The sequence below is a fragment of the Trypanosoma grayi genome (assembly GCF_000691245.1).
Source record: "Trypanosoma grayi strain ANR4 Tgr_471_V1, whole genome shotgun sequence".
In the NCBI taxonomy this organism is placed as follows: domain Eukaryota; phylum Euglenozoa; class Kinetoplastea; order Trypanosomatida; family Trypanosomatidae; genus Trypanosoma; species Trypanosoma grayi.
Window position 1 is genome coordinate 1 of NW_008826090.1, and position 13278 is coordinate 13278.

The 13278-nt window shown below is 60.3% G+C and overlaps 8 protein-coding genes across 8 annotated transcripts; 2 read left to right on the top strand and 6 right to left on the bottom strand.

Moving 5' to 3' along the window:
- Positions 1–13: 13 nt before the first annotated feature.
- Positions 14–274, top strand: DQ04_04711000 (hypothetical protein; the record flags this gene model as incomplete). Its single annotated transcript, XM_009313740.1, has 1 exon — positions 14–274. The coding sequence occupies one exon, from the start codon at positions 14–16 to the stop codon at positions 272–274; it is 261 nt and encodes an 86-aa protein (XP_009312015.1).
- Positions 275–1193: 919 nt separating this feature from the next.
- Positions 1194–1541, top strand: DQ04_04711010 (hypothetical protein; the record flags this gene model as incomplete). Its single annotated transcript, XM_009313741.1, has 1 exon — positions 1194–1541. The coding sequence occupies one exon, from the start codon at positions 1194–1196 to the stop codon at positions 1539–1541; it is 348 nt and encodes a 115-aa protein (XP_009312016.1).
- A 570-nt stretch (positions 1542–2111) lies between these two features.
- On the bottom strand, positions 2112–3116 carry DQ04_04711020 (hypothetical protein; the record flags this gene model as incomplete). The annotated part of the gene is made up of 1 exon (XM_009313742.1): positions 2112–3116. The coding sequence occupies one exon, from the start codon at positions 3114–3116 to the stop codon at positions 2112–2114; it is 1005 nt and encodes a 334-aa protein (XP_009312017.1).
- Positions 3117–3514: 398 nt separating this feature from the next.
- On the bottom strand, positions 3515–4216 carry DQ04_04711030 (hypothetical protein; the record flags this gene model as incomplete). Its single annotated transcript, XM_009313743.1, has 1 exon — positions 3515–4216. One exon carries the CDS (start codon positions 4214–4216, stop codon positions 3515–3517), a length of 702 nt encoding a protein of 233 aa, XP_009312018.1.
- A 1881-nt stretch (positions 4217–6097) lies between these two features.
- Positions 6098–7648, bottom strand: DQ04_04711040 (hypothetical protein; the record flags this gene model as incomplete). The annotated part of the gene is made up of 1 exon (XM_009313744.1): positions 6098–7648. One exon carries the CDS (start codon positions 7646–7648, stop codon positions 6098–6100), a length of 1551 nt encoding a protein of 516 aa, XP_009312019.1.
- Positions 7649–8020: 372 nt separating this feature from the next.
- Positions 8021–8878, bottom strand: DQ04_04711050 (calcyphosin; the record flags this gene model as incomplete). The annotated part of the gene is made up of 1 exon (XM_009313745.1): positions 8021–8878. One exon carries the CDS (start codon positions 8876–8878, stop codon positions 8021–8023), a length of 858 nt encoding a protein of 285 aa, XP_009312020.1.
- Positions 8879–9206: 328 nt separating this feature from the next.
- DQ04_04711060 (hypothetical protein) lies at positions 9207–9902 on the bottom strand (the record flags this gene model as incomplete). Its single annotated transcript, XM_009313746.1, has 1 exon — positions 9207–9902. The coding sequence occupies one exon, from the start codon at positions 9900–9902 to the stop codon at positions 9207–9209; it is 696 nt and encodes a 231-aa protein (XP_009312021.1).
- A 366-nt stretch (positions 9903–10268) lies between these two features.
- DQ04_04711070 (hypothetical protein) lies at positions 10269–12854 on the bottom strand (the record flags this gene model as incomplete). The annotated part of the gene is made up of 1 exon (XM_009313747.1): positions 10269–12854. The coding sequence occupies one exon, from the start codon at positions 12852–12854 to the stop codon at positions 10269–10271; it is 2586 nt and encodes an 861-aa protein (XP_009312022.1).
- Positions 12855–13278: the final 424 nt, after the last annotated feature.

Sequence of the window (13278 nt, forward strand, 5' to 3'; positions counted from 1 at the left end):
AGGTGATCTTCCCATGGCGCGGTGGCCGGTCGCCCTCCGCCACCTCCACGTAGGCTGTGAACAGCACGTGCGAGCGGCTGCTGTCGGCGTTCAGCAGGTGCCCGGCCCGCTTGCGCCGCTGCTGGCCCTCCTGCAGCACCAGCTGCAAGTCGTCGGCGTTGAGGCACTCTACAACCATCAAGTCCTCTACAAAGAAACTGTTGGCGTCCCGAGACCAGCGGCATTTAAGCCCCTCGTTGCCGCTCAGCAGGTCGTTGATGTGCTCGTTGAATAGCTCCACGTAAGACGCCCGCAGTGTGATAGTCCTCGAGTCGTTGCCGTCTGCAGACATGAGCCGATCCCGCACTGCTGCTATGTACCGCGCAGCAGCAAACTGAATGCCGTCCTCTGCCCCAACGTCAGTCTCCAGATCTGTGCGGCCGCTCATGGTGTACGTCTTGCCACTGCCTGTTTGCCCAAAGCACATTACAGTGGCGGCTCTCCCTTCAAACACCGCTTCACACATCTCTGCGATGCCAACTACACCAAAGACTTCCTCTTGACTTGNCATTACAGTGGCGGCTCTCCCTTCAAACACCGCTTCACACATCTCTGCGATGCCAACTACACCAAAGACTTCCTCTTGACTTGTCTCTGGCCCCAGACAGTAGTCCATGTCAAACGTCTGCAGCTGGCTTTGGGTGGAGCGGTTGATGCGTGTGACAAGCTGCACTTTTGTCGCGTCCGGCAGTACCGTGATGCTCGACTCCTCACCGCGCTCCTTCTCCGCTGGAAGGAGCGGCCGCACGCGCAGGGCAACACTCACCTGCTCCATGCTCCTTCCCCAGACGCCGGGCCACACCGTTTCTGCAATGCGTGATACGCTTGTGAAGGGGCAAGGAGAGAAGGCGCTGCGACCCTTACAAACAGGAATGAAAATAAGAAAGTCAAGAGGGAAAATATGTCAAGAGCAGCCCGGCCCATGTGTACAGAGATATCTGAATACCCCATGAGTTGGTAACCCAGCCACAGTCGAACACTTTCTTATGGTTTTTTTGTTTTTGTTTTCGTTGCAAACAGCAGCACGTAGCTGCTAGCCCTCACGCCACGACGGGCGCGCTGATAAAACTACGTCTCCCCTGCTCCAGGCGGAGGGGAGCTGCTGTTGTTCGCATACCCGTCGCCCCCCCCCCTCCCCTCTCCCATCGTACGCCATGGCGGGTATCAACGGCAGCAGAGGAACCATGGAATATAGCAGGCGCCGTGCGTGGCCGTCGTCGCGCCGCTCTCCACCTCCCGCCCTCTCCCCAATCACCACCACAGTTGTAGGACCCAGTGTCGCCACGCAAAGCCACCAACGCTCTCACGCGTGGCAGTCGCACTCACAGCGTAGAAAGCAGCGCCGCAATGGTGTGCCACAACAGCGCTCTCCCACCCCCAACCCAGTGGTATTGGCGCAGCGCATCGCGTACGCCCAGCGCAGTTGCGCAACCAGATGTGCGGTCGGAGTTCACCCCGGAGGTATTCGCAGCCCCCCCCCCCGCCACACGCCACAACAATAGCAGCAACAAAAGCACAAGTGTGGGCACCACAAACCCTCCGGAGAGCCGCCACACGCCGTCCAGTCTCTCATTATCACCTATGTGGGCTTGTAGGCATCAGACTCCGTGGCAAAATAGCAAGCGCAGCCTTCTCAGTGTGCGTGTCGGCAGGAACAGAAACGCTTTGTGTGAGCGCGCAAAGGGTCTGTGCGCATCCTTTCCTTCGCTGCCGGGTTGAGGGCCCACTCCAGCGCAAACAGGAAACAAAAACAACGAGAGGTGAAGCAGAAGAAATGTGTCTCTCGCTCTCAAGATTACGTCGCCCCACTCGACGACAAGACGCCCCACCTCACTCTGCGTCAGTATTGGCCCTTTCGTCCTCTCTCTCTCTCCATCTCTCTCTCTCCATCTCTCTCTCTCCATCTCTCTCTCTCCATCTCTCTCACTCTGTCTCTCTGTCTCGCGCGCTCATGCAATCTCACCCACTCACTCATCCCGCATCCGCATAGAGCTGCGACGCAGAAAAAAAAAAAGAAACGCTTCTCTACATGTCAGGCGCCAGGCGCGGTCGTCCCGCCACCCGCGCGCCCCTCACGCCGGCTGCGGGGAGGTGCCGGCACCCAACGATTTCTCCAGGACAAAGATGCGTCGCAGAATCTGCCGCTGTCGCTGCGCCAGGTCGGCCTCGAGGCCTCCGTAGGTGTCCTCCACCGCCTTCTTGGCGCCCTCGTTCTCGATGAGAATCTGCATCTCCCTCTCAGTTTGCTCCGTCTTTCGCCAGAGCTCCTCTTTGGCCACAGCCTCGTTGTATTCGTTTATCATAGCCTCCAACTCCTCCGTGCGTTGCGCACGCACCTCCTTCAGTGTTGTGGGCACCGCGTCCTGTGGTGTCTTTTCCACCGCAACAGCAACACGCAGCGGTGGGGCGGGCATGGGCGCCTCAATGAAAAACTCAAACCCCTTTGGAGCTGTGGTATCTTGCGGGTGGTTGGCAACATGCGCATACAGCGCCGCATGCTGAATGATGCCGCGAAGAAGATAGGTGCAAAGTGGCCCAACGTCCTCCTTCGACAAATAGATATTTTCGCGAGGCAGTGCAGCAACATTTTCCGCCTCTTCCGCCGCTGCCTTCTCCGCCACCCGAGCGCCCTTCTTGGTCGCCGACCTCGGTGGTGGCTGTGACTCGGGCGCGCCCTCATCGGCGGGTGGCGCCTGTCTCCACTTCCACTCCTCCTCTATTTCCGCCGCAACGAAGTCCGACAGTTCGCGCCGCATCTCCTCCGTGCTGCAGCCGCCCTCCACCAGGCGCTGAAAGTGCGCTATCCACTTGATCACATGGACGGTCTTGCAAGGTCCGTATTTTTGGCGTGCGCAGAAACGAAGAAGGTCGAGCCGCGAGTCGACAGCGATCTGTTGCTTGAGGTCCGCCAGGTAGCCCTCGGCACCGAATGCCATGGCTACCAGTGTAACGAGCGACGCTTCATCGTTTTCAGCAACCAGCTGGAGAAGCTGCTCAATGAACTTCTCATCCTGAAACGAGGGCGACTGGCCCGGTACATTCGTGGTCAAGCTCTCTGGCCTGCCTCGCGGTGGCATCCCTCTTAGTTGACACCACGGAGAAGTATAAACGAAGAAACATGGCGGAGAGAAAGCAGCTGGTACGAACCCGTCCACTCTCGCAGAATCCCTGCGGGAAGGCAATCCCCACAAACAGGCATCACGTCACAAGCACCATGGTAACGTTACAAAACTGTGCAGCAAACTGAGAAGCAAGTCCAGGTGTCCTTTAAAAGAGAACAAAAAAAAAAAGATATGCGGTCGACGCATTCTGGCATGGCATTACACGTTTGCGCAGCAGCGCAGCCCCGCCGCAATGCAAAGATTCGCGCCCGACCTTTTTTTTTGTCCACCTTCTCTCTTCACCCTGTATAGCAAAGCACTGCTCTCTACTGTTTTGGTTGCATCTAAGGACGAAAAAAAAAAAACGNCGTGCTCTAAGAAACCCGTGAATCCTCTAGTGCGGACTTCATCCGCCGTGCGTCCGATAGTTTTTCAAAGCCAAAGACAATTTGCGAAGGCCTCGTCGAAGTCCGCACTATCGCCCAGTGTGCGCCGGCGTCCTGCGCATCCCCACTCACGACACGGACGTCCTTTATGGAGAGGAGCGGGACACGCATCTTCTGAAAATCGCCGTTAGGTGTTTGCTGATACCATCTCAGTGCGTCGTGATGCGGGTCTGCATCCACAACGGAGTGCAGGTCAGTCTTGAATGTTCCAATCAGCGACCACGATGGCTGAAAGCACCTGCGCCGTGGGGCCTTCTCAAAACTCGCCGACGCGCCCTCAAAAAGATCCTCACTCACTGGGATCGCCGCGAGGCCCTTGAACATCGTTGGGCAGCTCCCACTGGCACTAGCCTCACCCATGGCTGGCCGCTTCTCTGTGCGATGCCGCTTCAACTCCACTGAAGAGGAATTCGACGACTCAGAGAGAGAGCGCTTGCGTGGCCCGTGGGATTGAGCGGCCGCTGCGCGCCGTGGCGGCTCAGCGCGCACGGCCTCAGCCACACGAGCCGGCCGACGCAGCAGAACGGTGGATCCCACGGCGGCGTCCTCTGCCTCACGCAACACCCCGTGCAGTGCCGGTGAGAGAGAGGAAGGGCGCAAGACCGGCACTGCCTTCATCCGTGGAACCATTCTCTTGAAGTTCTCTCCTTCCCACACACACTCTATATCTATATATATGCTCACCACCTTGACCAGAGATGAAGGGAGAAAGCGCAACTGACGCCAGCAGCGCCCCAATACCGCCGCGAGGCCTGCACGGCACCCGGCTAAAGCAAAGGCGCAGGGGTATGTGTTCACGTTGGGGTCCAAGGGAATAGAATGTGCGGACGAAATGCACTCAGCCTTCTATTTCCCACAACTCCCCCCAGCCCGCCAAACGAAGTTATACCAAGGCAGAAGGAATGCCATAGAAGAGCAGATCATTCATCCCCCCATTCCAAGTAAACGTGAAACGAGCCCGAAAAACCCACAAAAAAAACTGCTGCTCAGCTCCGCACGCAGATGGCACCACGCGAGTGCGCGTGACGCTGAGGCTCTGCGAAGGAGCCGGTCGCATACACACCCACCAATCATACGCCACACCACGCGGCTGCCGGTGTGTCATATCGGTGCTTTCCTGCAGCGTATTTTATCCCCTGAGAAAAGTTTTCTTAGACCCGTTTGCCATTGGAAGACAATGGCCCCTTCAAAGGGACAAGATTTTGTTTGCAAAGGAATTTATAAACCCACATCATCGGAAGGCAAAGGGAAAAACTAGCAGCAAGGTACACGCATGGGAACAAATGTCACCTCCGTAGTACGGCTGTGCCTCTCATTCACCATTGTGCGGAGTATTGTTGGCCCCCACCTCTCGTTTCGCTGCCGCTCCTGCAGACATGGTCATATTTCCTTCATTGACGAACGGTGCCCCGAGTTCGGGGACATTGGGTGAGCGGCTGTAGAAAAGGGTGCTGTGCATTGCCACGCGGCTGCCTGGGTCCATAATACTCCTCCCGCCCAGGTAGAACTGAGATATGTCACGCGGACCACTGCTGGGTGTGACATCATGCTGCAAGCCTTCTAGAGGAGACCCCACACCAGCCTAGAGAGCGCTGAGACCCATATATGTGGGGAATTCATCGCCTTTCGCTGCTGTACGAGAGTCCCATGGGACTTCAGCAGCTCGGAGTCATCCGGGCCCACGCCCAACACTGCGCACCAGTCAGGCTTCAGAAGATCCTTGATCGACGCCCTCGCCCAAGCGCATCCACCCCTCTCCATTGAAAACAGGAAAATGGTCTGGCCTTGACTGAACCAATAGCGTCTAAGCTATAAAGGCAAACCGACTTCTTTTCGAACATGAAGAAGTCTCCTGTCCCCGAGCCGCACAGCAGTTGAAGGCTTCGGACGTAAGTATTATCCGCGCTTTCATTTTGAGAATCCCGCTCTGTCTGCACCCCCTTTAGCCGCAACGGTCACCTTGCCATGGAAGAGGGAGGAAGATCACGGCAGAGCCCTGTGGTGTCTTCCTGCGGCTCGCAGGATTTACACACAGACTCCATATTGCAATCCCACCTGTTCTTGTTTCTGTCAATTGTGTCTCGCAGGCGAGCACAGGCAGACAGACACAGAGGAAACGCCTTTGTCGATTCATAGCCGATGATCCGTCACATGCATTCACTTCTCCAACCTCATTGGTGCTTCACTCTGCGTGCGTAAGTGAAGATGCTCTATGCGCTTCCTATCTCACCCCTACCGGGTGCGTCGAGAGAGAACGCCTCTTCCTGCGTCACGGCGGCACATGTGAAAAAAAGGGGCATTAGGGGGGAATCGCGTACCAACAGACACGCACACATCAAATGTTGTGTAGGAGTGGCATTCAGAGACAAAAGTGATGGAAAGAAGAGGAAAGTGGGCGATGACTCTATAAACGGCCCCGCGGTGCCACCACGCGCCTTGTTCTCACTCTCTCTCTCTCTCTCTCTCTCTCCCTCTNTATCAGTTTTGTTCTTCATTCGCACCCCCTCGCTGCTACGCGGCAGGGGCATAGCTGGTGAGGAACTCTGCCTCCTCCACCGGTTGCGGTGCCGGCCCTTTATGCGCCATGCAGAACTGCTCCATTTCGTGCAACAGCTGCCTGAACACACCGTCGGCTTCCGCTTCCGCTTCTGCTACTGCTGATACCTCACTCTCGCCACCTTTGGCCTCTGCGTCCAGCAGCCACGCGGCGAAGCTCGACTCCTCCGCGACGACCCCCGGATCGAGGAGCGGGGGCTGGCTCCCACGCTGCAGCCGCACCACAAGCCCGCGGCACGGCGTGCAGTACATGACCTGCGCCACAGCCCTCCACGGGATCGTGCAGTCAACAGTAACGCGCCGCTTCCCTCGCACAGCACCCTCCATCGCCCACTTCAAGTGTGTGTGTGTAAAACTCAGCGTGTGGGGCCGCGATGCGGCGCTGTTGTTGCCTACTCGCTTGGCCCTGCCGGTCGAACGCCGCGGCTGCGTGGGCGTGGGCGAAGCGGGCGGCACGACAAAACTCAGTGCACCGACGCGCACCGCAGAGAACACAACAGCAGAGGGGGGCGGCGCCGATGCGGCACTCCTCGCTCGCAGCACCACTTCTGCCGCGATGGTACCGCTGCGCCTCGTCGATGAGTCCATGTCGTGTGGGGCGCTGGCGGCTTCGTCATCCTTCTCGTCTTTGTCTTCGCTGCTGTTGCGTCGCAGCACCTCGCGCGCGGCGGGCGTTTGCGGCGACTCCCCCCGCAGTGGAAGTCCTTCCTGCTGCTGCTGCTGCTGCTGCCGGTGGTGCTCTTGGTGCGCTTCGTCCCAGCGCTTCATCACCGTTGGCGGAGGCGAGACAACCGCCGCGGACGTATGACTCGCAGACGCTGGCGACACCGCACGCGGCTGCTCCTGCTGCAGCGAGCGACTCGCCGTCTGCAGGAGCGCCAGTGTCAGCCGCTTCTCCTCCGCCTCGGCGAACTCCACGTGAGGGAACACCGGGGGCACTGCCTCGAACCCGAACTCTTCACCGCTGCTGCCGTGGTGGTTGCCGCCGTCGTCGTCGTCGTTGAGGGCGACGCGCCACGTTACGATCTCCGGCGCGTCTGCCACAGCTTCCGCTGGCATCGACGCATTGGTCGGGATGTCACGCATCCCGCCGAGCACCACCGCATCGCCGTGGCGCAGCGGCGTGGCGACGCCCTCGCCAACACGTACACCGTTGACGAACGTTCCGTTGCTACTGCCCACGTCGACGACGCACAGTTCCAGCCGCGCCTGCTGCTGCTGCTGCTGCACCTCCTCGCGGGCGCGCTTGCGGCCGTTGCCCCGCCTCTTCTTCGTGGCCGTATTTTCTACTGCCGCCCCGTCGTCATTTGTTGCTGCTGGGCGCACGAGCAGCTGGCAGTGCCGCTGCGACGCAAACAGCAGATTCATGTCGAGCACGACGTCGTTGTCGGGGGCGCGGCCGACCGTAATGCGAGTGCCGTCCGTCGGCACGCGCAGCTCAATGCAACGCGGCAGCGTCACGGGCCCTCGCGTGAGCACCAACTCGGCGCGGAGACACTCCGTCATGCGAAGCCGCGCCGCCACGGGCTGGAAGGACGTAAACAGACCTCTAACTAACGCTCGGTAGGGGAGGGGGGAATAAGGACCGAAAGAGCACCCATTACCCCAGCAACAGGGAAGGCAGAGCAAGCGGCGCCACCAGCGCCAACAGCAACTGCACAAAAAAACCCGGTGTGGTAGACGGAGAGGAGGGATTCTTTCTTTTTTCTTCTTCTTCTTCTTCGAAAAATGAAGGCTGAGCGTTACATTGCAGTTCAGCTCCCACACACACACACTCTCTCTCTCTGTGTGCATATGTGTGCCGGTGCATGAATGGATACAAATCCATACCTGCATCTACTTCATTCACTCACTCACACCACTCGCGCCTCCGGCGAATTACATGTTCATAGACGTGGCGCCCCCACCGCGCTGCATCGGCGCGTACTTTGTGAAGCAGTGGTTGCGCGAGAACTGCCCATTGTACTGTGCTTTCTCGCATTCCTTACCGTACTCCATCGCGGTGGTGGCGTAGAGCGGGTGGTGCCCCGCCCCGCCATGCACCAGCGTGCGGCTGCGGCGCGTGCCGGTGCGCAGCGCGCTTGCTGTTGCTGCTGCCTCCTCCTCCAGCACGTTGCACTTCGGCCGGTCGAGCGAGAAGCTGCGGATGCAGCGCAACTCGAAGTCGGCGTCGCGCGGCGTCGTACAGGAGATGCCGACGTAATATGCCGCGAGCTCGTCCGTCGCAATGCCACCGTCGTGCTGGGCCTCCTCGAAGTCGACGAGGAACTCGTCGATCAGAGCATGCGGGTCACGCTGCGTCAGGGCGAGCGGGTGCCGCATCACGTCGTACTGCTGCAGCAACGCGTCGAACGGGATGAAGCCGCACGCCGCGGGGTCGGCTTTCTTCAGCACGAGCCGCACGACGTGCTGCCGCCGCGGCGACAGCGTTGGGAGGAACGCCCGCACGAACGCCGCGGTGTCAAATGGATTGTTGTCGTTAGCCTCATTGCCATCGCCCTTGCTGCTACCACCCCCACTGTTGTTGCTGTTGCTGCTTCCACCTTTGCTCGGCGCGAAGGTCGCGACGAGTGCGGCGAAGTTGGCGTCGTCGAGGTACAGTCGGATGCGGCGCAGCGCCTCACGCACGCCGGTGACGGTGCGCTCCGCCTCGGGCAGTTGGCGCACGGCGCGCACGACGAGCCACACCTTCTTCCTGCCGAGCCGCTCCACCGCCTTCGCTACCAGGGCCTCCATGCACTCTACACGCTTCGGCAGTCACGAGCACACACACACACACAGAGCGAGAGCAGCGGCCGTGTGTGAGAGAGAGGGGGGAGGCACGAGAGAAGGTTTGGGGATGAGATGTGGGCAAGGAAAGAGGATCACAAATAAAAGAAAAGACAGCAGGGCGTCCATGTGAAGGTTATCCATAGTGTTTGGTTCACTTAAGGCGGTGTGGTGTATCTTTTCTTTTTTTTTTTCGTTTTTTTTCCACTCGTTACACTCGCTCATTCTCTCAATGTCTTCGTTCTGCCCACCCACCCCATCCTCCTCCGCCCTCTGGAGTGTGCGTGCAGGCCCGTCAGCTCTCCTTCCGCCCCACGTCGAGCGTCGGCAGGAAAGATAACTGCAGGACCACCAGCGCCGCGATGTAAAGGCCGTGGCCCAACAGTGGGGTGCCGCTAACCGCGCCGATGGCCGTCGCCACAATGCGCACCGCCGCGACAGCCATCCATGCACGTTTGCTGCTGTGGCCGCCGACGGCGTTGTTGCTGTTGTTATTATAATTATTGTTACCGTTTCTCCCACCACGGCCGTTGATGCGTCGCGCGGCGAGCAGCAGCCCAACAAGGCACGCAAAGGCCTCTGCGGCGGAGCAAAGGTTCGCCTCGTCGAAGGCGGGCCCGCCAATGACGCGGTACCAGCGGAACCAGCGGCAGAGCGCGACGTCGAGCGCGGCCCACAGCGACGCCACCACCGCGGTGGCGTCGTCACCGGCGTCGTGCACGTGCAGGACTTTGCGCGCCTGGGGGTTATTCAGCACGAAGTCCATGAGCGCACAGTCAATGACGGGCACCGCCACCACCGCGGCTACGTGCTGGAGCAGCAGCAGCGGCCCATCGAGGGACGCCAGCAGCGTCAACTCGGCAATCATGCACGATGAGATGATGGCGGCGAGCGCCATGAGGCGCCGAAACTCCACGTGGTGTCCCTTCGCGAGCAGGATGATGGGCAGCACCATCAGCGCGAAGATGGAGGCGTTGGAGAGTAGCCCCATCCACGTGGCGTCTCTCTGTTTGCTTTGCCAAGTCACCTGCGCACAGATGCCGACAAGCGAGGTAAGGCGTGTGTGCGAGAGAGGCATAAAGAGAGGCACGAGAAGAGAGAAAAAAAAGAAAGAAAATGAATGAATGAATGCGTGTGAGAGAGAGAGAGAGTGAGGACAGGAGGCAAAAGGCAGAGGGACGTGCGCGGCAGGCCGTGTGGGGGCGTGAGTGGTTTCTCTGTACCACTGTTGCTGCTGCTGATGCACCGTGAAGCACACAGAAGGCGCGCACACACACACATAGCCACCCCAGCAGAACGCACTCCAAAGGAGGAGTACATTAGAAACAAAAACAGATGGGAAGAGGCTGAGGAAGAGCTATACAATGGAATTTCCCACAACTGATACGTTTGCGGCGAGCTGCCGTACCACTTCGCGTACGGTACTGAGGTTGTACGCTGAGGTGGTGCCGAGAAAAAGAAAGGCGCACCCCTCGCAGCACACCGCCACTGCCACGTGCAGAGACGCAACGTCCTCGCGGGACTCACACGACGACGAGCGCCTCAACATCAGCAGTGGTTCAGGCGACGGCGGCATTGACGACGATGATACTGGTGCTGCCGCCGCTGCCTCACCACCACCACCACCTCCTCCTCCTGCTGCTGCTGCTGTCGTCACCGCCACCGGTGGTGGCAATGGCGGTGACGGCAGCAGCAGCGGTGGCGTGCCGCGGTAGTGGGCAAAGGGGTTAATGTTCCCAACCTCCTCGTCCAGCGCGACCGACTCCGCGTCGCTGGCGTTATCATCATACACCTGCTCGTAATGCAGCTCCAGCGCCACGCGTGCGCCGAACGTGGTGGACTCCCAGTGCAGCACATTCACGCGGTCCGGCAGGAGCGAAAGGTAGTTCTGCACCATTTTCTCCAGCCGCGTGGTGGAGCGGCGCCGCGACTGCGGCGAGGCGAGCGGCGCCGTCGGGCATGGGAACACGCGCAACAGCACTGACACCCGCTCGAGGCCGCCGATGTGAATCACAGCCAGCGGATCGCCAATCGGCGGCTCCTCCACCACCACCACCACCGGCGCTATCGGCGCTGCTGCCGCTGCTGCTGCTCTCACGGGGTCGAGGAGGATGTGGAACGGCAGCACCTCGTGCCGCACGTTGCAGTAGATGAGCGACGTGTTCTGGCCGAAGTGGTTGCCCACCGACACCGTGTCGAGCGTGCGGCGGCAGAAGGTGATGAACTCCTCCAGCGTGTGCCGTGTGATGGAGGAGAGAAAACTGAATGAAACACACTCATCGCGGATGCGCAGGCAGAAGAGGCTCAGGTACGCTGCCACGGCACCTGCCTCGTCCCCGGGCTCCACCTCGTCACTCTCTGCCTTCTCTGACCGTTGATGCTGCTGCTGCCGCATGTCACGCAGGAATGGGGCGCATGGGCTGTTGGGGTCGAGCACAACCTCCTGCACACAGAAGGCACCGTCAAGCAGCAGCGTCTCGCTCGCATCGCCATCATCGTCGTCAACGGCACCGTCGCCGCTGACCGGCACAGTGAGCTTCTGGGGCCGCACGACAAAGGTGCCACGCTTGTCGTACAGCTCACGCGGCGGCACCTCCGCGCACCAGGCAACGGTAAGTGGCGCCTTCTGCACCACGGCGAAGCGCATCAGTGTGGCGCGCAGTTGATGCTCGAAGAGCGCCTGCCACGACACCCGCCCACGCGCGAGCGGTTCGTAACACGCCACGACAACCATGCGCCGCAACCCGTTCCCGGTCAACGCCGCGAAGGGCGCACTGGCGCCGTGGCCACTGGTGCTGCCGCTACGACTAAAATTGATGCTGCTGTTGTGGTCGCCGGCGCCGTCCTGCGGCAGCCGCAGTGACCGAAGTCCGAGCGGTCGCCCAAATGACGGCAGTGCCGGCACACTGGTGGTGTTGCCGCTCCTGCCGTAGTTGCTGCTGTAATAGCAACCGCGGGCCTCCTCACCGACGCCCCCACCACCACCACCACCACCACCCGCTGCTGCTGTTGCCGTAGTTGCCGGGTCGTCACACGCCATCATTCTCTCGTGCAGCTCATCATCCATGGCGAAGTCGATCGGTAGGCGGAAGCCGAGTCCAAGCCGCGGCTCTGTGCAGAGCAAGTACGACGGCGTCGACCGCGATGGCGCAAATTGGATCGAGCGCACGAGTTCATTAAACGCCGTCGGCAGCACACCCTTCACGCGTGTGTCGGCGACGTACTGCGCCGTCACGGCGAGCCGTGCGTTGGTGAGGAAGACGGAGAGGACGTAGCGCAGCCTGTTGCCGGCGTCCACGTAGCAGTACTCCGCGCACGGGTGCGACGCGCTGCCGATACGTGTGCTGCTGCACGACAGCAGCTTCGCGCAGTCGCGTATGCGTGCGAGGCTGTTGTCGCGGTACTCCTCCGCCGTCTCGGCGGTGGGGCACTCCTCGAAGATGACCGCCACGTGGTGCTCCGGCTGCCGCAGGTAGCGCAGGCCGACGAGCACCAGCGGCGCCTGTCGCTGCTCCGTCTCGACGGCAAAGAGAATCGGGGAGAAGAGCATGCGCACGCCCATCACGTCGTCGCGCCACTCGATGGCGTTGGCGCTGTGCCGACTCACATGCCGCTCCGCCCGCACCGCATAGTACGACTTGTAGCCAGCATGGGCCGCAGCGTCCTTGGCGGCGGTGTTGTTGTTGCCGCTCATCGTGGACGCGCCACCACCACCACCACCACCAGCAGCAGCAGCAGCAGCAGCGCTGCTCTGCAACGGCTGCCGCTCATCCGACGGTCGCAGTCCCCGCAGCGACGGGTGGTGATTCGGCGTGTACGTCTCACTCGTGCGCCGCTTGTTCGAGATGTACGTGACGGCGGAGAGCACCACGGCGAAGCTGGCAAGGAGCGCCGTGAAGCCGATGCTACCAGCTGACATCACCGGCCCGCCCCCCTCGCCCATTTAAGCACGCGGCCTGTGTGTTGCGATCACAAGTATGACGTATATACAGACAAATATATATATATATGTGATCAGCGCGCGTGTATGGATGTCGTGCACCCACAGCCACCCTAGACACAGACGGTCTCCCTCGATAGATGCCTTCAATACCTTACCTCCGCCAACGCCACACACAAGGAGAGAAGGGCACAGCTGTGGATGCATACAGAAGTTTCGGCAGCTGCACGCCTGGCGTCGGAGCCGCTTGCACACACACACACAGACTAGGATTACAAAGAGAGGAACGAAGACATGCACCTATTTTGTTTTCTCAACTAGTCAGCTTATTTCCCGAGAAGCACCTTAGACGATACGTTCGGAGCTCAGGTGCGTTCTCCCACCCGCGCCGCCTAGTCGTCCTCCACCACCTCCAATGCGTCACCGC